At 39.2% G+C, this 22,893-nt stretch overlaps 3 protein-coding genes across 6 annotated transcripts; 1 reads left to right on the top strand and 2 right to left on the bottom strand.

The window, feature by feature from the left end:
• The first annotated feature begins 97 nt into the window (after positions 1-97).
• Positions 98-5,482, top strand: tnnt2d (troponin T2d, cardiac). The gene is made up of 13 exons (XM_071494488.1): positions 98-205; positions 1,200-1,254; positions 1,415-1,425; positions 1,512-1,529; positions 1,669-1,690; positions 1,776-1,833; positions 1,934-2,050; positions 2,135-2,212; positions 2,323-2,433; positions 3,694-3,806; positions 3,908-3,998; positions 4,471-4,508; positions 5,293-5,482. Exons 2-13 carry the CDS (start codon positions 1,217-1,219, stop codon positions 5,336-5,338), a joined length of 741 nt encoding a protein of 246 aa, XP_071350589.1. The 5' UTR covers positions 98-205; positions 1,200-1,216; the 3' UTR covers positions 5,339-5,482.
• Positions 5,111-17,908, bottom strand: dnm1l (dynamin 1-like). 4 transcript variants are annotated; one of them, XM_071494307.1, is made up of 20 exons: positions 17,662-17,908; positions 15,630-15,774; positions 14,744-14,773; positions 14,008-14,054; positions 13,450-13,521; positions 13,217-13,303; positions 12,627-12,789; positions 12,369-12,489; positions 12,096-12,227; positions 11,676-11,882; positions 11,429-11,549; positions 10,783-10,938; positions 10,592-10,681; positions 10,403-10,495; positions 10,147-10,200; positions 9,831-9,902; positions 8,324-8,500; positions 7,468-7,577; positions 7,204-7,363; positions 5,111-6,280 (listed from the first exon to the last, which is right to left on the bottom strand). In XM_071494307.1, the coding sequence occupies exons 1-20, from the start codon at positions 17,761-17,763 to the stop codon at positions 6,224-6,226; spliced, it is 2,196 nt and encodes a 731-aa protein (XP_071350408.1). In that variant the 5' UTR covers positions 17,764-17,908; the 3' UTR covers positions 5,111-6,223. The 4 variants fall into 4 exon arrangements, with proteins under 4 accessions (XP_071350408.1, XP_071350417.1, XP_071350426.1 ...); XM_071494316.1 differs by lacking the exon at positions 14,744-14,773; XM_071494325.1 differs by lacking the exon at positions 9,831-9,902 and having other exon boundaries at positions 17,662-17,907.
• Positions 17,909-18,414: 506 nt separating this feature from the next.
• Positions 18,415-22,132, bottom strand: dnajb9a (DnaJ heat shock protein family (Hsp40) member B9a). The gene is made up of 3 exons (XM_071494415.1): positions 21,883-22,132; positions 20,780-21,010; positions 18,415-20,484 (listed from the first exon to the last, which is right to left on the bottom strand). Exons 2-3 carry the CDS (start codon positions 20,994-20,996, stop codon positions 20,057-20,059), a joined length of 645 nt encoding a protein of 214 aa, XP_071350516.1. The 5' UTR covers positions 20,997-21,010; positions 21,883-22,132; the 3' UTR covers positions 18,415-20,056.
• Between the last annotated feature and the right edge of the window lie 761 nt (positions 22,133-22,893).

Raw genomic sequence — 22,893 nt, 5'->3', positions numbered from 1 at the left:
GTGTGTATGTGTGTGTGTGTGTGTGTGTGCTTGTGGCAGAGCTGTAATGTCCAGCTGTCTAACAATAGACTGACCAGCCATAGGGTGCTACAGTCACATGAGTATGAAGGGTTGGACTATGTATCCTTGATGCTCAACCTGTTTGTGAAGCTCAAGGAGCTGAACCCTGCCGCTCGTCTCTGAGCTCCTTCTGTCTGGGTCACAGGTAAGGACACTCCCATGTCAATACTTTGAATCAAAGCCTTGTTTAGCTGTGAATCTTGAAACGACTTTGGAGTTGGAGAGAACTGAATAAAAGAGTCACTGTCATTCAGTAATCGTGCTGACTGTCTGTGTTCAGATATTTTAACAGAAATGCCTGTTTCAGTGTCTTCTCACTGCAAAAGTTTTCTGCTGACTGAACTGCAACCATAACCACTTAGACAAAGAATTAGATCACTTACCATTTACTAGTGGCACTGGTAATTTGTACTTACCTAGATTTGTTACCCACAGATGCAGATATATTTGTAAAGTAATAACCTGAGACTGAAAGTGCCAAAGCCCATTTACTCAATGCTGTACTTTAAAAGATCGAGGTTGTTTTTTACTGGACTGTCTCCGTTCTGCGCTACTTCATAGTACTTTACTTTTTAAAACTTACATTGCATTTCACCAAGACGATCTGACAGCTGTAGTCACTAACTTTTAAGACATGAAACACCACATGTACTTTGCTCTGACACAAAATAGATTAAACATTTGCAGAGTAATGATTTGAGGTCAAAGTAACTGAGTACACTTACTTGAATACAGAATAAATACAATTTTAACTTGAGTATTTTCATTTTGTGTTCCTTTTTATTTCACTTAAGTTACATTACAGCTGCAGTATCTTCCAGTGGTTCATTTCACAAGTTTACATTAAAAACATATGAGTTTTGCACCCAGAACTGCAACATTAAAAAAAAACTGTTTGCAACAATGAATTTATTATTATTTTTTTTTTCTAAAGCATATTTAGCTGCTACATTTTTGGATGCAGTGCTTTTACTCTTATGTATTGAGTATTTTCTTACTTTTACTTCATCTACCACAGTGAGCTGAGATATTTGGGTCAATATTGACTCATTGTAAACTGTGTGAACTGTTGCTGCCTTGTTTAATGATCAGAAATGTTTGCCAGTCTAAAAATAGGCTAATAGGGATCCATTTTGCAGAGCTCATCCATAACAAAATGTCTGACACAGAAGAAGTCATGGAGGAGGAGGCTCAGTATGTAATCACTTATACACATTTTGCAGTGTTTGTCCATTCATTTTCATTTATGATTTTTGTAGTATTGATTTAGTATCTGCATCATAATAAAAGCTTATTTTTTGATAAATGATCTATTTTTTCTTTTGTCAATATTGCTGTTCTGCTGCTGCTGAAGGGAGGGAGAAGGTAAGAAAGTTGCATCTGCTTGTGTTTTTATATAAATTATATAATTTCCAAATATTTTACTAATCATTCATCTTCCTGATCATCAGCACACGAGGAGGCAACAGGTGAGAAAACCTTCTGTTAATGCTTTTCCTTTATTCTTATAATTGTTATTACTTTTTTTAGACAGGTTTGGTAATAACTTTCTAAGTATATATTTTCCACTCAGTTTAAATGACTGCTGTTTTCTTTTCCTTGTCCCAGATGAGTCAAAGCCCAAACCTAAGTAAGCATCTTATCTGTCCTTTAGTTAGACAATTAAAACACCACTTAATGCAGATTAAACAATAACAAACTGTTCACATCTGCAGGTTTATGGCAAATATAAGTGCCCCAAAGATCCCTGATGGCGAGAAAGTGGATTTTGATGTGAGTAGATCTTACTGAACGCCACCTTCTTCACAGAAATGGTCAATCTGGCAAACAACAGACACATCTCTAACAGTGTCTGATCCTGATTTGATGGCAGGACATCAGCAGGAAGCGTCAGGAGAAAGATCTGGCTGAGCTGCAGTCTCTGATCGAGGCTCACTTCATCCAGAGGAAGAAAGAGGAAGAGGAGCTCATCGCCCTTGTGAACAGAATCGTGAGCGTGTGACTCGCAGAAGGATCCTGATGTTTCTGTTTGGTCTAAATCACCGTGAATGTGGACAGTTTGCTTCTGTTGCAGGAGAAGCGTCGTGCAGAGAGAGCAGAGCAGCAGAGGGTCAGGGCAGAGAGAGAGAAGGAGAGGCAGGCCAGACTTGCGGTATGATCTCAGTGCACGTGAGCGTGTCACCTCAAACTACAGTTTATAACACCTGACAAGATCAAGATATCAGCGCTCCCTCTAACTGTTTCACCTGTGCCGATAAACAGGAGGAGAAGGAGCGGAAGGAGCTGGAGGAGCAGCGTAAGAAGCATGATGAGGACGCCAAGAAGAAGAAGGCCCTCTCAAACATGTCCCAGCAGTACAGCGCTGGGCAAAAGGTCAGTCAGCTTCTTATGGCCTATACCATTTAAATGGGAAACATAATGCACAAAGATGATAGATCACAAATTCTCAAGTAGAGGTGTTGTTGCGTGACTTGATAAGTGTTGATTATTTGGGACAAAGACAACAACAACTCTCCAATTCAATAACGAGGTTATTGAATTGGAGAGTAAATTTGCAGTTGCCTTAAAAAGGTTTTTAAAAAGGTTTTTAAAAAAATCATAATGGCGCCAATGTACTGCTTTGACAATCCCGCCTTTACAAAAAACTTTTTATTCAAACTTACATGAATGAAAACAGAATTAATGGTGTAAGTTCGTGTCAGATAGTTTGAAATGTATAAGGAAAAGTTGCGCACATACAGTGGATGGATTTACTCAGATAGCCTACTATATTTAAGTACAACTTTGAGGTACTTGTACTTTTAGTGTTTCCATTAAATTCTATTTTATACTTCTACTCCAAAAGAATTGAAAGGCGAACATTGTACTTTTTACTCCACTGCAGTTACTTGACAACTGCAGTTACTATTTATTTTTTCAGCTTGAATGATCCAAAAAAAAAAAAAAAAAATGAAGATGTTCCATCACCTTGGCCAAAACTAAAACATTAAAGTGTTGCTTAAACATACTGTAACTATATCAGTAAAAATAATACAGTAATGAATACAATAGTTTGTTAATGCTGGACTTTTACTTGTAATGTTTACATTGTTGTTATAACTTTTACTTAAAGGTCCCATACTGTAGAAAGTGGGATTTCTGTGTTTTTTGATTATAAAGCAGGTCTAGGTTCTATATTAATACTGTGAAAGTATCCAAGTGCTCAGTCCACAGAGAAATGCACACAGCCTGTTTTCAGAAACTGAGCCTTAAAATGAGCTGTCAGGACTTTGTGATGTCACAACAAAGCAGTCACTGCTCTCAGCCATGCCCCAAGCCCTGCCCACCTGGACCCTCCATCCAACCTTACAGGATTTAGTTTCTCTGTGTGTTTACCTGAAATCTGCTATATTTTTATTCAATCACTCAGAAAACAGCCAATCAGAAGAGAGGCTCAGAGCAATAAAATACAGGAGTATAAATATATGGGACCTGAAGGATCTGAATACTTCTTCTACCACTATGATATTATTACAACAAAGGTTTTCTTACACTGTGTATCAATCCCTTGTAAGAAAAAGATGAATACAAAACCAGTTTCTATTTTGTTGTTTCATTGAGACTGATAGGTCTTTTTTTATTTGACCAAAACAGAGTGACAACAGAAGAGGAGCCAAGAAACAAACGGAGAGGGAGAAGAAGAAGAAGCTCCTGGCTGAGCGCAGGAAGCCTCTCACTATTGATCATCTTAACGAGGATAAACTCAAGTAAGACAGAGCTTCGCTGGGTTCCATGTGTATTTGAACATGTTTGTTTTTTTTGCATGAATCCACTCATGATGTAACTTTTGATGGTTATCTGCATTCAGGGAGAAGGCCAACGAGCTGTGGCAGTGGCTGATGGGGCTGGAGGCGGAGAAGTTTGATCTCAGTGAGAAACTCAAAAGACAGAAGTACGATGTAAGTCATTCAACACATGACAGGAAATTATCTTTTTAATAAACTCTACAATAGTGATGTCCATAGTGACAAAACAAGAAGCTCTCCCTTATTTACGATGGAGCACTTGGAAGACACTTGGAGACCACCATTATTTAAATTATGTGAATTCATCCATTCATTTTTCTTTCAGTTATTTCAAATAAATCACAGTTATCAATTTAAATATTACCTCAGTGTGATGCAAGTGCTGATATGTCTTATCTATAGTCTAGAGACAATGATCAAGACAAACAGATTGTTTTCTTTGTTGTGTAGTTTCTCACAGATAAAAAGTGATAAGTCAGTAATACACTGGATAGAATTAAAACTGGTCTTAAGTTACACTGACTCTGGTTTTGTATTTTCCAAGATCATGTTAGCAACCTCTGCTGGAAGTCAGGTATCCTATCTGTGTTTTTAAAAATGCTGAACAAGGCTTGTGTCTTTCCAGATTAACCAGCTTCTTGCCCGAGTCCAGGATCACCAGAAGTAAGTACAGAAAAAACTGGGTAGATTTCCTGATTTCCATTAAGACAAACGAAGGACTTGTCTGTATTTTGTATAAATCTCCATCTTATCTCTTATCTCTTCCTCTGTTTCTGGGTTGCTTGCTAAGGAGGTCTGGAGTGAAAAAATATATAAATAGATCCTTTTTTTCACATTAAGCCAATTTATACTCCATTCTTTTCTACATGTTATTCTGGTTATAGTCTTAATATGGATTAGGGATAACAGAGGACGAACCTCTGTTCTTTGCCACAACCCTCTCTGAGGCCAGCAGTTCCCCACCTCCATTTTATTCACTGCATGATTGCTGCTTATGTTCTTGTGAATTTATATGATAAAATCTATTTATGGAGCATCCAGCAATTCTGCTTAGTAATTCTGTGTAGCGGACTGAACTAATGACGACTTATCTGTGAGACTCAAGCCTATAAAGGGGAGAAACCAAACCTTTTATTTTATCTTTAAATTTCTATTTGACCACAACTGTGGCAAACAGTCTGAGCCCAAATCTCTAGATAATCACACTGTGCGCCATCATAAGGTCAAAGGAAGCCTTAAAGTTTTGCAGTTAAGATGATCAGCACTTAAAACATCATAGATTTTATTTCCACATCATCTTAAGTAGTAACATACGTAATGCAGTTTGGTAGGGATTTCTGTTTTTACCATCACCTTGTTCACCCATTTGTTCTGAATGCTAAGATTAAATGGCCATCACTTGTCATAAACTCACTGTCTGCTGTGCTTTTCCTGCCCCCCCCCTCAGTGCTAAAGGTCGCGGCAAGGGCAAGATGGGTGGCCGGCTGAGGTAAAGCAGCTACCAGACAAGGACGAAGCAGGCCGAGACACCAGTGATTGGCCCATGCGTCGTGTTGTGCATGTATTCATTGTTCTGTTGTGTTGGGTTACATGTCAATTATCATGATATCAAAACAATAAATAAGTCATTACATCCACTCTGCTGCCTCTCTGTAAAACTATGTAGATTGTCTGTTTGTGTGTAATTTTGTCGAACATACAGTTCAGGAACAGAACACATTTTTTACAAAAACTCACAAACACCTCATTGAAGATACTGAAATCTCTAAAAAGTGAACTTACTGTGTGAAGACATGTAAACACAGGGATAAAACTGGTCTAATTTAACTTTGTTACATGTCTACATAAAAATAACACTGTCATTAACAGGAAACAGAAGAATATGTGTAAAAATGATGGTGTATTTCCACAAGAAACATATCTGGTAAGTGCATTTCTTTGGAAAAATGAGCAGTGGGCACATTATGTTGCCACCACCTAATAAAAGAATTAACATGATACAGAAAGCGTCTACATGTTGCAGCATGTGTTTGTCATTTCTAGCTTTAATTCAAATCTACATTAAGAGCAGACATTCCTCAGCAAGGCTCCACATAGTGGTGATGTATCTATATATTTATTGTTTTAATTACATAAGAAAAATATAACAATCTAGGACAGGAGCATGTGTGATGCCGATGGTGATATGTACCGCTCCTCATTAAATCCAAGTCCTTACTGTACATTAAAACTATGTTTAGATATACACATATCCACACCAGTGCATTTTCAGGTTGTTCCGTCTCAGCAGTGCTGGGACAGTCAGCTCAGGGGGAGGGGTCACGGGAGGTTGGATGGTCCACGAGGGATGACGAGAGCTCGCTGAAGAGAGGCCGCCCTCACCACATGTGGGTTTCTCTGATCTCTGCTATCACCTGGCTGGCTTTCTGCAGCGCCTGCACACAGGAATGGAAAAGGGAATAGAAATGGAAAAGTATGTAAATTAAACAACTCTATCATTTTACTCCATTGTTATTTTTTTGGGTGTACTGTTTCTACTTTCAACTAGAACTTACACACTGAATGTACAGTATAGGCGTATCTTCTTCTTACTGAGTTGTAGCTCTTCTAAAACTGACTTAAAGCACAGCTTCAAATTTCTTCCCCTTGGCCTTAAACAATACTCAGGTGCCCATGTCAATACTGAACCAGGTTTTCCTGCTGTTCATACTCGCCATTTAATGATCCCTTCTTAATGCATTTACAATGTAAGCCCTTTTTCTGTGCAAAAATGTATGCAGAAGTTTATTTGAAACCAATATGAGGCTCTGTCCAAATTAGTCAGAATCAGGAGGATATCTTCTACAGTTTCAGCCTTTCTGTGACAATCCCTTCACTGTAGCTTAACAGTGAAACATAAAGAGTAAATCCTGTACTACAATGTTACACTACTGCCTGTAACTCAGGGGCAGCTGAAGCCTTGATTAGTTTCTGAAAATCTTCTGAATACAGTTTTGCAGTCTGTGCATTTTGTCCCCCATCACTTACAAAGAATGTGAATTAATAAAGGATCACCCAATAGTCAGTATGAACGGGAGGATTGATTACAGCAAGCAAAACCACTTTAAATGGGCACCTGACAATTGTTCTTTCAAGCTTAAAAATCCCTCTGTCGCTGCTTCTTGTAACTTTAATTGATACTTTAACTTCTTTTTTTTTGACATAGTTAAAGAAATGTATCTTGAAGTAAACATCTAGGTGATGAATTCAATCAGTTTTTCACATTTTAAAATGACAGAAGTGACATTTACATGTGAGTGTATGACTGACACTGGATCTCCTTGCTGCTATCCATAGTGACACTTGACAGATCTGTTACCTTGAGCATGTCAGCAGCCTCGTTGCGTCTCTGAGCCATGTCCTCAGACTCTGTGAGTAGGTCATCCAGCAGGCCCGTCTTGTATAACTGACCCACTAGCTCACTCTGCAGGCAGTCCTTCACATGGTTCACCAGGAAGTGCATCACTGCCTTCGGTACACTGAGGCCCAACAACAGCAGCGGAGGAAGACACAGTAAAGCACATAAGAGGGGGCCAACATTTCAAAAATAGTGTCAGGGTGGGTGAAAAAAATGAGCATGTACCTGTCTTGGATGTTCTTCCGCACGATAAGGAAGTATGACTTGATGAGTCTCTCGATAACCTCACAGTCCCTCTGCTCCCGAGCCGACAACTTCCTGGACACTGGAACAGGCTGGGAATGAAAAGGCACCAAATCCACTTGTTATTGCACTAAGTGGGATGTGACCCGGGAAATGCAAACATGAACAACATTAAAGACAAGAATGAAACTGTCAGGACAATGTCTCATCAGCGCTGTAGCCTCCAAAGGCCACAGGCAACAGCATAGGGGAATATTTATTTTGTGCGACAGAGTTGAAGGTATTAGAAAACTGCTGCTGCTGAACAATTAATAACTGCCCTACCTGAGTTTTTGGTGAACTACCACAATTTCAGTAGCTGGCTTCGAACTGACAAATTAATTTCTTGTCTTTATTACACCCATCTTTGATCAGACAGGCATTTCGGGTTGATTTTAACATTTGGTTCGTTGTCTACAAAGCTTACAATTAACAGAAGAAATTATCTCCCTGTTTCTCATTAGCTCTGGCCCTTTGTTAATTTCAGGAAGTCAGGTATTCAATTCTGTTAAATTCTGTCCCAGGATAAAGCTGTTTTTACACTCACTGCTGTTACTGCTATCCAACAATAACCTAAATAATATTATTCTGAAGCCTTTCACTATGTCTCACATTCTTTCAAAATGTGATAGAACAATATTTCTGTATGGAGATAAAAGTTTTATAAGTTTTCTAGTTACCAGACAAGTTAGATTACATTTTGTAATCTACAATATAAAAAGTGCACAAGTGGATTTTGTTTTTCCACTTTATTGTGCAGTGATTTGAAGTCACTTGCCATCATGACTCTGTTACCCACCACATCTAGGAGGTTAACAGCATGGCCCTTCTGTGGGCTTGCAGGAAGTGGATTTAGGGGCATTGCCCTGTCGCCAGCTGCACCCTCCTCTCCCTTTTTCAACATTCCCCTCCAGTTGCCCGTCCCACCGTCTGTCTGCTCACTGACAGAGCTGCTCTGAGCGCCACCAGCTGCTGCCTAAAGGGAACAGAGAGATGGGGGGTGTCAGTAATCCTGCTCAGGGACTGGAAATATAACACGTGAATAGGAAGTCAGGAAAATAGGTCAAATCAAGTTTAAGAAACAGTGCATGGACATAAACAAGTGTATGTTCATGTCATGTTCAAAACACCTTTAAATAGGAGCATGCCACTGGCCTTCTTTGTCTTCACTCCAAAGAAGTTCATCCAGACTTCTGTCTATCCTTCAGTTAAAACTGAACAAGAGATCGGTGGGAAACGCTGGCAGGCAGTGACCACAAATTACATAACCCAGGTTTAGGATTGGGTGATACGATGATGATAGAGATCAATACTGATCTCACAGCATCTTAAATGTGATTAGTACTGGTATCAAATTTAACAGATCAACCTACCTTGTTAAATCAATGGTTTTCCCACCACAACCTACACTCCCAGTCAAAAGTTTAAGAACACCCCACTTTTTCCAGTTTTAATTGAAATTAAGCAACTCAAATCCAGTTAATAACCTTAAATGGTACAAAGATAAACTGTTTAGGTCACAAAAACCTGAAAAATCACATGAATCTGATAGAAGACAGACAGGGTCACTTTCCTGCAGCAGTGAAAGTAGATGAAAACTTGAAAGCTTTTAAACAAACCCTCTGTCTGTACAAAGGCAGTGTTGGAACAAACCGTGTTACTACACCCTCTGATATATTATTAGGACAACACTGTACTGCAGGAAGTAGTTCTGTATATTGCTTTCAGAATGGTGAGAAAAAGACAAGTAACAAGAATAAAAAATACATTGTAGAAAGAATGTGTGTGTGTTTGGCTGATGGATGAGTCAAAAATTAAAACTTCGTTCCATGATTCTTTGTTTTTAAAATCTCCAGTTGTTTATCTGTTCTGTGCAAACGCACTGAATGACGTAAAAACTGAGGTGTTCTAAAACTTTTACAAAGTAGTCTGTATTGTTTTGTTATGACATTACACGTACCATGATAGAAGAGTTTGTCCATATCATCAACCCCCACAAAACTAAACTGTAAAAGTAAAGTTTTTCTTCATTCAAATAAAACACAACATGCGAACTGAGTCTGGAGTTGTTGTGTTTCTTCTGTCAGAACAACCAGCATGCAGGAGAAAAGGGGTTAAATGTGCAATACAGGGTGAGGATCAAAGGTCAGATCAGTTAATGTAAAAACTGCCCCTCAAACGCCACTGCATTTTCAGGACACTACAGGGCTTTTAAGTATATTACATGTGAAACAGTGAGACAACAGTAAGGCCTTGGAGGGGGGCAGAGGTTAAATGCGGGCAGGCAGTGAGTGAACGAGACACACCTTGGCGACCTCGCCCTCGGGGGCAGGAGGCTCATTGGGGGAGAGAGATTGCCCACCTGGGCCTTTAAGGGACTAAAGAAAGACATCAGAAGAAAAGAGTGGACAGACAACTGACAGGAGCTCCAAGTAGAGGTCAGCAGGAACTTTACATAATGTGAAGACGATGACTGTGTTAGATTTAATTAGGAGGAATTCTGAAGTTGGTTAATTCTTCAGAGAGAGCAGACTGAATGCACAAGTGCATCAGTGGTAGAAAATCTGTTCAAGCCTGTTATAAAACCTGAAGATCAGTGACTCTCATAAAGATGGACTGTACCTTGTCTCTGGGGACAGCAGAGGGCAGGTCTCTCATTCTGTTGCGTCTCTGCTCCTATGAAAACAAAAGTTTGTCAAATGTACCACCGTAAAAGATAAGATGAGAGAACGTTTCCTGTATTGTATGGTAACTATTAACATGATCAGCCTGAGATTGTAGTTGAGAAATACAAAACAACCCATTTAATAAATGTATTACATGAAGTCAGCTTGCACAAATGTAATTGCATGTGTGAGAGTGGAAGCTAGTATCTTACCTCTATGTTATTGTTCATGAGACCGCAGGCATCAGCAAAGTCAGGGTGCTTTGTGTTGATATAGGCCAGCTCGATGGCAACAAGGTTATGAACCTTAAAAGAAATTTGTAACATTGATTAATCAGACTGGGCTGTGAATAAACCTCCCTTCAAAATGCTCAGAGGTGTTCATGGAGAGCAGGTCCTGACCATTTCGTTGGTGACAGGGAGTCTCTTTCTAAGTAAGGAGGTGACCACTTCTACTATGGCATCGTGGAGCTTCGGAAACCTCAGCAACTCCTGCAGATACAAACAATCCCCATTATATATATGTCAGTGTGTTTATGGGAAACCACTGTGCTTTAGTTTTTACTGTGTGTATATGTGAGCTTGTTTTTCACCTGTGTGCTGTAGTTGCTGCAGTGTTGGATGATCCTCTGCATCTCCTCGTGAACCAGCTCCACACAGCGGAGACTGGGCTCTTCCAGACGTTTGACCTGCCTCTTCACCAGCAACTCAAACGACACCTCAGGCACGAATAAAGCAGGCCTTGGACCCTGTCAAGGACAATGAAAACATAAGATTTCCACTGGAATTACCGCCTCGTGGAACCAAATTTGAAAAAATTTCCTCAAGGCACTACTGAGATATCACCTTAACAAGACCAAAACCATGCTTTGTAAGGTCACTGTGACTTTGACCTTTGACCACCAAAATCTAATTAGTTCATCCTTGAGTCCAAATGAACATTTGTGCCAAATTAGAAGGGATTCCCTTGAGGAGTTCCAGAGATATTGCATTCACAAGGCCAAAGTCATATTTTGTGAGGTCAACGTAATCTTGACCTTTGACCTTTTACCACCAAAGTCTAATCCGTTAATTCTTGAGTCCAGATAAAGATTTGTACCAACTTTGTAGAAGTTCCCTGAAGGCGTTACTGAGATAGTGCGCTCATGAGGATGATGAACACATAATGCCTCAGGCCCTGACTGTGGATGGTTCAGAGTGTAAAAAGGCACGAGTTAGAGAAGTATCAGAAAAACCCACCGTAGCATTTCTGATTGCTGTGAGCACATCGATGGTTGACAGACCACCCAGGGGGTCTACTGATTCCAATGTGCGTCCAAATGTCTCATGAAATATATAACAGATTCTTGCTCCACCACATCTGAAAAAAAGAGAGGAAACTGCATTAAACCTACAAGCAGAATTCGATCAGTCAGTGCAGCACCACTCGTAGCACCCCTTAGTGGTGTGTGAAGGTACATGCAGTTCAGAGAGTTGTGTAACTCACAGTTCAGCTGTCTCGATGTACTTGGCCGTGCCCTCTATGGTGTGGCAGTACTCTGCTGCAAATTTAGTGATGAGCTGCAGCAATGTAGCACTCTTGTCATCGACAGGTTCACCATAACTGTTGAGTAAAGACTGGTACTGTGCTGCCAGCACATTGATCCTCGTCTTCAGCTCAGGGAGACAGTCTCTGATGTGGTGCATCAGTAACCTACGAAGTTGAAAAAGAAAGCATTTAAAAAGGTCATTTGAAGAGACTGGAACAGTAAGTTAATAGAAATAATTCAGAGGTGACTGTTGTATATTCTGTCAGATTTTATTAGAGTTATTAAGATCAATAAACAACTCAAAATATATTTGTTGACTAGATAAAAACAATATTTTAATGAAAAATCGAATTAATACATAAATCTCAACTCCATACCTGTTCAGTGTTCTGGCCAGATATTTGGTTCCATTTCTGTTTGCGAGGGAGGGGTACTTCTTTTGTAGGAAGGCGTATTCATCGCGGATCGCATCTGCCACTGACTTCTTTTGATTGATATCAAGCTGACTCCTAAAAAACATACAAAAACAAAAAATGCTCACACTTTGTCCTTTGTTACCAACAACAACGCAACTGCACTGAGCATCAGTCCCAGGTGTCTTAACTCAGGGTGATATCAGAGGTGGCCGTGACATATTAGTGCAATGTTACCTGTTGACCACTCCAATAATGCCCAGTTTGACAGGAATGACTCTGCCCATCAGTATGTCCATGGCATCTGTTCCAGCATCCATCAGATCCAGCTTGGTCACCACTGCTAGCGTCCTCCTACCTAAAGACACAGACATACACACCTGGCTACTAAAACTCTGCTGAGATAAGAAAGGCAAAGAGTACATGACTAGAGGAAATAATATAAAATAAAGGAGAGTAAAATCCAAAAGCAAAGAAAACGAAGAGTCCATTTACCATCAGGGTCAACCTCTCGGGCCACTTTAAGGGCCTCTGAGGTTGCCATGTCTGTGTTGGCAGCAGTCACAGCAAGGATGATGGAGTTGGGGTTTGAGATGTACTTGAGGATCAGTTCTCTGATCTGGATCTCAATGTCTTTGGGTTGGTCTCCCACAGGCACCTGATTTAACAAATACATGCTGATTTCAAACCATGACAGGGTTTCGACAGAGTTCACCAAATTAAATGTGATTTTTAATACCTTTTCATAGGTCATACTAGGTAAAGAAGAATATAAACCAGTGGGGACAATATGGCACATTTATATATTTGCCAGGGCTTTGCCAAGCTGATTCATTAATCAATTAATATGACCTGTACATGGAAAAATGGCAGAAAACTGGGTAGATTAACCAATATGTTTTTTTTTTAAATTAATTTAAATTGCCACATGCCCATTATGATTATGATAAAGCATCTTATTGAGAGACCTGAATTCATGCTTTTTACGACTTTTTGAACATGCAGATATCCTGTACAAAATTCCTATGCACTTTGAGTTCAAAGGAATGAGGTTTGAACACTGAGAAGCAAAATCTAAACCTCACCTTGGTAATGCCAGGAAGATCCACAAGGGTGAGGTTGACAACATGTGGTGAGAAGATCTTCAGGTGAATGGGTTCATCACTAATACCCTTGGGGAGAAAAATACAAAATTCTTCAGATACTTGTACAGACTGATATCAGTAGAGGGCCTTTAAGATAATTCAGTTTCTCCTTGGATATCATTTCTTGTTTCAAATCTCTTGGTGTTCCCTCCTCCTATGTGCAATTAGCATACCTTGTTATTGCCAGAAATTCTTTCAGTTTCTCCTTCTATTTCTTGCCTGATCTCTTCAAAGTCTGTGTAGATCTGAAAGGAAAATTTAACTAAGTAAGGTTAAGGACTCCAACATGTTGGCAATATCAATGTAAGCAGTAGTTTTTGATTCTAACAACAATAACAACACAGAGCGACAAGAAAAATAGAACATGACGGGGATAATTTACAAAGACAGATCTCCTGAGACACCCTGTTTAGTGTCATGAGACTACCAGCACATCATAAGGGCTTCTTTGTTTAAACATGTGGCACTATGTGGAGCTAAAGAGACACAATTCAACCTTTTACCCTCCAGCCATATGAACATATTCAGCTGCTGAGGGGGTGTGTGCCTGATCTTATTACATATTATAGATGCTGCTGTTGAAAAATCACTGTAGCTAGTCTATAAATGTCAGTCAATAAAAGATCGGGAACAAGAGTATCAGACCCAAGTTCATCGAATATTCAGATGTTTCCATATACAATACAGCAGTGGTGGAAGACCCCATTGAGAGTATTGTTTTCTGGCCATACCTTGTTTTTGGTGTGTAGGAATTTGCCCCATTCCTCCCCATCGATGCCTGCAGAAGTACAAAGTTGAGGATAGATGTTTTGGTTACTGATGTGACAGATGTGGCTTTAAGATCGGTGTTACTATTTTTACTATTGATCTGTTACATGTCTCAAGGGAGGGTTTCTCTTTTGGCAAGGATGGAACGGAAAAACTCTTCAGTCAAAGCTCCACAGCTGAAGAGTTAAAAAAAAACAAAAAACTGTGGTTTTAACACAAAAGTAATGGAAGCAAATTATAGCCTGAAGCAACAAAAAGCATGTGCATTTTGGGGAAATAAGAGACCTAGAGACAGTCAAAGCATTTTAAAAAACAAGGTAATTACTTGCTGCAATAATTAACGTTGCAGCAAAAACAAGAAAGCCACCTCAGGAGGGTGAAGTCTGTTAGTCATCATAGAGGAAGCTGGTATTTGAGGATATTACAGGTGCTCTTTGAGGAAGTTGTAATAAAAAAAATGTAAAACTGTGCACAAAATGATTATTTTCAACAGAAATCTGCTAACTTTCTTGTCTAACTTTAACTGTCAGAGACCAGCCTAAATGGAGGGGAGGGCATGAGCTGAATAAAGTGAAGCCACATGGTTTGGCAGCTTTGGAGGAGCTACACAAATACATGGCAGAATGGGCAAAAGAGAGGAGGGGGGGTGTGTTATGTAATATACAAACACAATAATAAATAGAACAAGGAAAAGGAGACCTCTGTAAAGGCGTCCATTTTTCTTGGATTCTGTGGTTAGAGAGAGACGACAGGAGACAAAAGGGTTAGCCTGGCTATCTGCAGCCCCTGCACAGCACTCTGCAGCAATGCAGAGTCACTCTGAGGCCATTCCCAGAGAACAGCTTTAAATAAATGCAGGATCTTGGCACATTTTACTCTCCTGTTCTTTTCCCTTAGAGGTGGGGGATAACAGTGCTGACTTTGCCCTTAAGAGCTATTCCTTTCATAAAAGAATAACAATTCATAGCTTAATGTTATAGCAATGTAAAAGCGGAGAAAGAGTGGTGGAAAGTAACTAATTACATTTGCTCAAGTACTGCACTTATTCGAAACTCTGAGATCTTTGTACTTTACTTGAGTACTTCAGGTTTTTGCTACTTTCTACTTCTACTCCACCACATTTAGGAGGTAAATACTAGTACTTTTAACTCATTACATCTATATGACGGCTTCAGTGACTAGTTATTTTGCAGATTTAAATTATTAATACAACATATGATCAACAAATAGCGTATCGTAGATGAAGCTACCTGGCAGAGTACTGATGATAATACTTGAATATGGTGGTATGGTTTACTTACCTAAAACTGAATAATATGTGACTTTTATTTGTATTTCTGCACTGTGGTGGTGTCTACATTCATTAACTTGACTAGATTCATTGTGGATTCGCACTAACATCAGTCTGCTAAATGCTACATTTCCTGATGAGTGACTATGCAAAGTACACACACAATAAACTGCATATATATAAAAATACGGACTATCATATACTTCAGGCTGTTGAAGAAGTTAATACGTAAAGAACTCCATGAAAACCAAACAACCAAAGATATAGAACAAGCAGAGGTCACAGTGATGTTACCATTCTCTTCACTGGTTTTCCTGCGGTCGTCTGCATCGATGTGCACAAGCTGTAGGATGAGGGGCCGGCGTGTGACGATGCCAGTGCCGCGTGGCAGGATGTCCCTGCCAACCAGGCTCTCTAAAACAGAACTCTTCCCACTGCTCTGTGGACAACAACAACAACATCATCATCATAAACAAAATGAACCGTAGAAACTGAAGTGTGTGTAACTCACTGAGGAGAGAAATCAGTCCTCAGATTGTCTGTATGTCTGCATCGGACACTTTTTGGTGTGTTATTTCAAAGTTATTAGCCTTGCCCAAACTTTTCCAGGAGCTCAGGAACATAAACTGCATTTGAGTGGAGGAAACACATTGTCACACTTTTGGTTTTACCTAAGAACTTAAAACTGGCAGCGCTGAACGTTAATTACTGTACTTAGACACAAACCTTTTTGGCTGCTTCAACTTGTGTACAGTATTCATTCACACAAGTGCTGGGTGCCACTAGGCAGCCAATTCTGTTCATTGACGTGTGGTAGTAACCCCTAATGAGATCTGGTGAGCTGAAATACCTCACTTAGCTCACTTGGCTAGCCGATTCCTCTTCAGTGAAGTGGTCCTAATTTCCTTGGTAGGAGAGGAGGGCTAAAATGTTATCAGTTACCTTCTCTGTAGCTATAAATCTAATGTTTTAACTGCTATAGTTGGGCCTAATTACAGACATGACAGCAAACCAATTATTAATACTTGGCACCTTGTACTAGTTGCACCTGTCCTGAACTAAAGGTCTCAGCAGATCTGGGCCTTTGTTGAGCCCTGGCAAGGACACACATAACAAATCAGGCATTTAAACCATCCTCTGCTTGTTTTGTCTCACTGTAATGCCCTGAGACGCCTGCCAAAAAGTCTGAGACAGTCACATCCTATTAGCCAACCAGTGAAAGTAAACGTGTTAGAAAAAACCTACCACCTTAAACCAATTAGAATCTGATGTGTACACAAGGTAGTGTGGTGGTCAGGGTGAAGCTGTATCAGAGAAGTGTTGATTCAAGTTTCTGGTCAGTAGTAGTTAGTGGTGTTATTAAATTTGCTATTTTATACTGAGAAGTGTTTGTAATAATTTGCTGACCCCATTTATACTCACAAGGGTAGACGAAATATCACTGAATATATTAACAGGTCTCTAAAACAGCATCAACAAAAACTGAACAGCTGTTATATTCTATTTGACTGCGGTGGTTTTAGTTAGATGTAGGGCTGCAACTAATGATTTCTTTCATTCTCGATTAATCTGCTGTTTAATTTAAACAAGAATTTTTTTATGATCGAGAGTCCAAAATTTGGCAACTTAGCACAGTACTGTGCCTGTGAATGGATAATATCTTTAAAGAAATCAAGTTGTCCATTTAGACAGATGCTCAGTAGTGTGAATAGTATGAGGAGATGGATAAGTTTATGTTCAGAGATGCAATGATTAATAAATTAGTCGATATGAATAATCATCAACTATTTTGATACTTCATTAATCGTTTCAGTCAATTTTCAAGCAAAAAACGTGTGGTAAATCCAAATATTTGCTGTTTTCTGCCTCTCTAATGAGAAAATTATATATTTCATATATAATTGTAACCTGAATACTTGGGAGTTAATGGGGGGTGGACCGCTGGTCGAACAAAACAAGACTGACTGGCAGCCCTTTTAATATATAATCTAAATCTGACGAAGTTACACAAAATCTTTTACTTTGATTTTATTTCTAAGATCTGAAGGCTATACTTGCTTGCCCCCTGTCAACCCAAACAATGAGTTGATATGTGAGATCACTATATGCGAGATCACATGTAGCTAATGCTAACTTTGCTGCCAGTTAACTACTGAACTTCGATAAACATAAAGGGCGACGCGTATTTAAAAACAGTCCATATATTTCAGTCTATCGTACCTGACCGAAAGTGAAAGAAACCCCGCAGTACAGAGAAGTAGCCAAAACAATAAGTTGACGCAGGCTAACTAAGTTGCTAGCCTTTAAGCAAAGTGACGTTTCTCACCTGAGTTCCCACGACAACTATCTGCGGCAGTTGAATTATATCTGCGCCGACCGTGTTAAATACATCTTGCAGTTTGTTTATGACAGGTATAAGGGCCTCCATTAGCTCCGATACTAATCCCGACCTGTCAAAAAGACAACTTTCTTTACCCTGCTACACACGGGTACAAAGTCATTCAATGTCCCTCAGCTACAGCTACTGGCTTTGGTTCTGCCGACAACTGCGCAAGCAGTTTCTCGGGGTTGCATCATGGGAGATTGAGTTTATTAGAGTCCCGTTCAAACGCCCATTGTTCTGGGTTCGACTTTTTCTGAACTACATTTCCTACGAGTGACATCATAGTCGTGCTGCACTAATGAAAATAAAGACGCAAAATTTTCCTCTACGCAACAGTAACTAAGGTGTGTATCAAAATATTTACATGTGAAACCCATGAATGAAAGGCGCACATTTAATGTATATGTTGTAGGCTGCGACTTAGCTTTTGGAAAATATGCCTTTACTGTAAGTTTAACTACTAGCGACTAGTTTGCTGTGTCCTGTCTTTGACTGTAAAGTCAGTTTAACATAAGCAAATAAGTAATGCTACAAAAATGTTCACTGAACATGGAATATGCCAGAGTTTGGAGTTGGAGCCCGTCTCTGCATTTAAATATGATGCATTTTTGCTTATTCTCTTATTCAAATGTGAATGAGCACAACATTCTCACTCATACATTATATATAAAATAAACAAAACAAACAGATGGCATCTCAATTTGTTGTCTATGGTTTATTTCTCAAAACATATTCTTTGAAAACGACACACATATCTGGAAATGTATACAAAATTGAAAGTGCTACGAGATATTTTACAACAATATCAATGTAGAAAATAAATATTGCACACCACAATGTCAAAATAGAATGTCACTGGACCTAGTTTACAGGAATGAGGTAACATGTGATAGGAAAAGTTTCTTCTTCTACCGTATTCACTGAGTGTTTCAGCAACTAGTCATATGCTTGTTTGTACATATAAGTATTTCTTCAGCGTTGTACTGCAGTATTCTTTCACTGGATCTTAATCCAGAAATACATAAAATAAAAGTCACGAAACCTCTAGTACATACTGTAGCTTATGTTTGAAGTGGTCCACTGCCAGTTAAATTACATCAGTCAAACGTTTTTCAATACCGCAACAAATGTGTTTCTTTTCAAGGTGATTTGTAGCAATGAAAAAGATCTGGCAATCAGCATTTTGATGTGAAACTTGTAAGAACAGCCTAAGACAACAGATCTCAACAGAGGCCACATCTCCAGTTCTATCAAACAATAACAAAACCCATCATTGTATCAAAAAGAATGGCCTCGAAAAATAATGATAATATATGGGGTTGATAAAACTAACACAACCGGAGTATAATGCAATCCAACAAAAATAATCTAAAATTTGTTTGAGACTTGCCCAATTCTCAGAAAAGTGTTGGGTTAACCATGATTATTTTTGAAGTCGCAGTGTTTGTGGTTCTTATCTTTTGGACTGATTGTAAGGTGTAGCCCAGTACATATATGTATAGTTGCCGGTATAATCCAATCCAACACAACAAAATATAGCCTCAAAAATTACATTAAAGTTAAACCAAAAACCTGCTGAAACTGTCTTTTTACTGCAGGTCTGTCTGGGTCACAAACATTTCTATATTCACACATACCTCTTCCCTAATTATGTTTTATAATTTGGGGTATCAACAATTCTCTCATAATTCCTGTTTGAGATTTAACCACAAACATTCATCGTGAGACTGACACTGTGTGACACATTCCAACAAGATGGAGTACAAATCTAAAAATACACACTGAACACCCCAACGTGTGCAGGGTCCCAGGTTTTTGTTGACATTGCTCCCAATTTGACAACCATAAGCAAAACTCCGCTGGGTGCTATTGTCTCTCTTGAAACTTACAATAGCAGAACCTATACAAAAGAAACTAAAAACTACAAAAACAGAATGGTAGGTGAACTAGTGGTGAGCCGACACATGCATTTGTGCGCCAGGACTATTTTATTTCTTAAAACAGTAAAATTAACAATGTTTTCAAACTCAACTATCAAACCAAGGTGCTTTAAAAATACTGACAAAATATTCTCTATCAGCTCACTTCAACAAGAAGTGAAAAACTACTACAATCATCTACAAGTCCGCACAGGAAAACGTAGCTTATTTGAATTTAGACCTAAGCTAAGTAAACTGTTTAGTCAGTGCTTGTCATTCTGTGCCTGAATGTCAGTTCTAAATGTCACAGTTCAAATTTCACAGCATTTGAACCAAGTGGCTTTCAGTTACCTAATCAATACAACAGTATTGCATCCCCTTAAGGCAATTTCAAGTCTTAAGTCACTGTACATTGCATCTTAAGGTGCAGTGCAGTCTGTGTACGTGGTTACCATATTTCCTCTGCGTTGAGTCACTGTCCTACAGTGTTGTTTTGATGCACCATGAAACCTGTTTTCAGTCTGTCTGGTGTGTCTGTCAAAAGTAAACATTCTCTCTATGTCTTCAAACACGTCATCAAAGATACCTGCTCCAAAACCTCCTTGAAAGTGTCTCTTGTGTCTGCTGTGGGAATCCTTGTGGGACCTGGAGTGCTCATCAAAGTGCCTTCGGTGACGGCCGTGCCTGTTCTGGCTGTAGATGTCAAAGTCTTTGAATATATCATCAAAGTTGAAGCTGAAAGGTTGGTGTGTACCCTGTGTATGTCTGCCTTGAGTGGAGTACGCAGAGGTGTCACCAAACTGGTTATATTCTCTTCTTCTGGTTTCATCTGACAAAGTTTCATAAGCTGCACATGACAAGATTCAGAGACAAGATTCGGTTAACGCTGGAGATGTTTAGTACCGTATCTCATCAGCATTTTACAAGGGTTCGGCTACAATGACAAAGCCTCAACTACGGTAATGGCAAGTGCGAGCCCAAACATGAACATCCAACAAATGGAAACAGACTAAACAACCCCCTAATCTGCATGCATGCTGTTATATTAGAAGTACAAATAATATTCCAGTGTGCCAGGACAATAAATAAACAATCAATCTTTACACATCCAAAAAATCCCAAAAAGTAAGAATCATCTGTACCTTCAGCAATTTCCCTGAATCTCACTTCAGCGTCCGGACTCTTGTTTTTATCAGGGTGATATTTCATTGCAAGCCTGTGGAAAGCCTTTTTTATCTGCCGCTCAGTGGCATCTTTAGGCACTCCCAGTATATCATAGTAGTCTTTCTTGGCAAGTATCAACTCTGTTATCATGAAGATGCACACCGCAAACGTTACAGCAGCCTGTGCAGCTGCCATGGCTCTGATGTCCCCTGGAAAAAAGAGAGAGAATCATCCGTTTGTTGGAGGGTAAATGCACGCAGCAAAGCAATAATGTTAATGGGTTCTTACACACCTGGAGAACAATGCACCTTAGTTAGTGACTGCCTTACAGATACGAAATAGCATGAAACTGTAGTTGTCTTATGATTTGTGCAGTTAGTGGAAGGTTGAGGTAAACTTAAAGTTACAATACTGAGCGAACAGTTCTCCATTTTCTGCACCACTTATTGTTGTGCAAGGCTGTTAGACGTCCTAGTTAAAGCCTCATTGCTGCCTGAAGCCCGGTTCCAGATTAGTGAAATCCTTACCTATTTATGAAAGCAAAAATGCACTGTTTTTCTCCATTCAGACAACAGTAGTCTAGCTTTAACTAATGTTACATTTATATTGATCAAACCTGGACATGACTAACAAATGGCCTCTTGTTTGTGAAAAAACAAACTGCATTTGGAATTATTGACATTTTATGTGTTTTCACAAGCAGAATAAAAGGTTTCATGAATTTGAAATCAGATTTGGAAAGTCTACGTGGGTTTTGAACTAGATCTGCCTGATGTAGTCTCAATGTGAAAAAGCAAATTGACGGTTCATTTTTATTTTTACAAATAGAATAAATGATTCACAAATCTGATACTCTATTTTAAACTTCTTTGTGTTAGTCTTGCCCAGATCTGAAAAGTGTGGATATAATAATATTTGATGTGTCTAGTGCAGAGAGTTTTCCGCCTCTGTGATCTCATGGTAATGCTAACATCACACGTTGTGCTGTTATTACAGACATCACTCCTCACGTTAGCTGACGGCGGCTAACACAAGCTAATGCTCATACAATCTCGTTTAGTTTAGGTTTAACAGCACCTACCTTTTTTCGGCTTGACAGGAGAGCTGGTTATCTTGCAAACACACTGTCTATGAGCTGTTTAACCAATGTTAAACATGACAGCGTCAGTTTGGAGTATTATCACAGCACAGTTGTTAGCAGCAGCATCGTCTCCAGTACTTCTTCGACCCTTTCACTGAATCAGGGTGGGCAGACTTTCTGTGTTGGTGTGTTCCTGCCCTCTGTCGGTAAATACAGTCAATACCCCCCCCCATCTGACCGATAGTGACCCTGCTGTTGCTGAGAGAGTTACAGCATTTCTAACACTCACTTGTCAGTTTATTAGTTGCACCTAATTAATTATAAATTAATGCAGTCTAATAGAACAACCATGCAATAAATCCTACATTAATGAAGGCCACAGACCATCTTCCTTATTATTTGGAAAAGATCTCAAGCAGTACATTGAAACAATGCAGTTATCTAAAGACGAGAAACTGTGTAAAATGCTAATACTTTTTAATGTAATATCCATTTCAACCGTGATACTGTGGTGATCATTTCCGTCTTTCTTGTGCGTTGTCCCTGTTATTTGTTCAATAAAAAGTATATACAACTATAGTAGTACAGTAGTATAGTATACAACTAGTTCTATTTTCATAAATTTCAAATCTTTCTGTTAATATTATCCTGTAAAATATATTATACTATTATACAATTACAATTACATACAATTATACAATTATACAATTATACTGTTAAGTTATATAGTTTTGGGGGATTATATTTAAAGCTGTTTTGACTAAGAAGTATGTCATCACATTTCCAAGTGGCTGTGTAGCGCTCCATTTTTATTTTCTGAGTCCCGTGTGATGCACAGGCGGGTGGAGACCCATTCTTTAATATTGGGTGCTGACTCCGCCTGTCCGTCTGAGATTCGGCGTACGTCATTAACAATAACAGTGGAACCTCTGCTACTATTAGCGGTGGGGAGAATTTCCCCAACCAATCAACAGACTCCATTTAAGGGGCCAAGTGACGGACAGCCAATTG

This window comes from Trachinotus anak, unplaced genomic scaffold (genome assembly GCF_046630095.1).
Source record: "Trachinotus anak isolate AG129_WGS33_773 ecotype Australia unplaced genomic scaffold, CSIRO_AGI_Tana_v1 ptg000002l, whole genome shotgun sequence".
In the NCBI taxonomy this organism is placed as follows: Eukaryota; Metazoa; Chordata; class Actinopteri; order Carangiformes; family Carangidae; genus Trachinotus; species Trachinotus anak.
The sequence above is the reverse complement of the archived record's forward strand: the minus strand, read 5'-3'. Positions and strand labels throughout refer to the sequence as shown.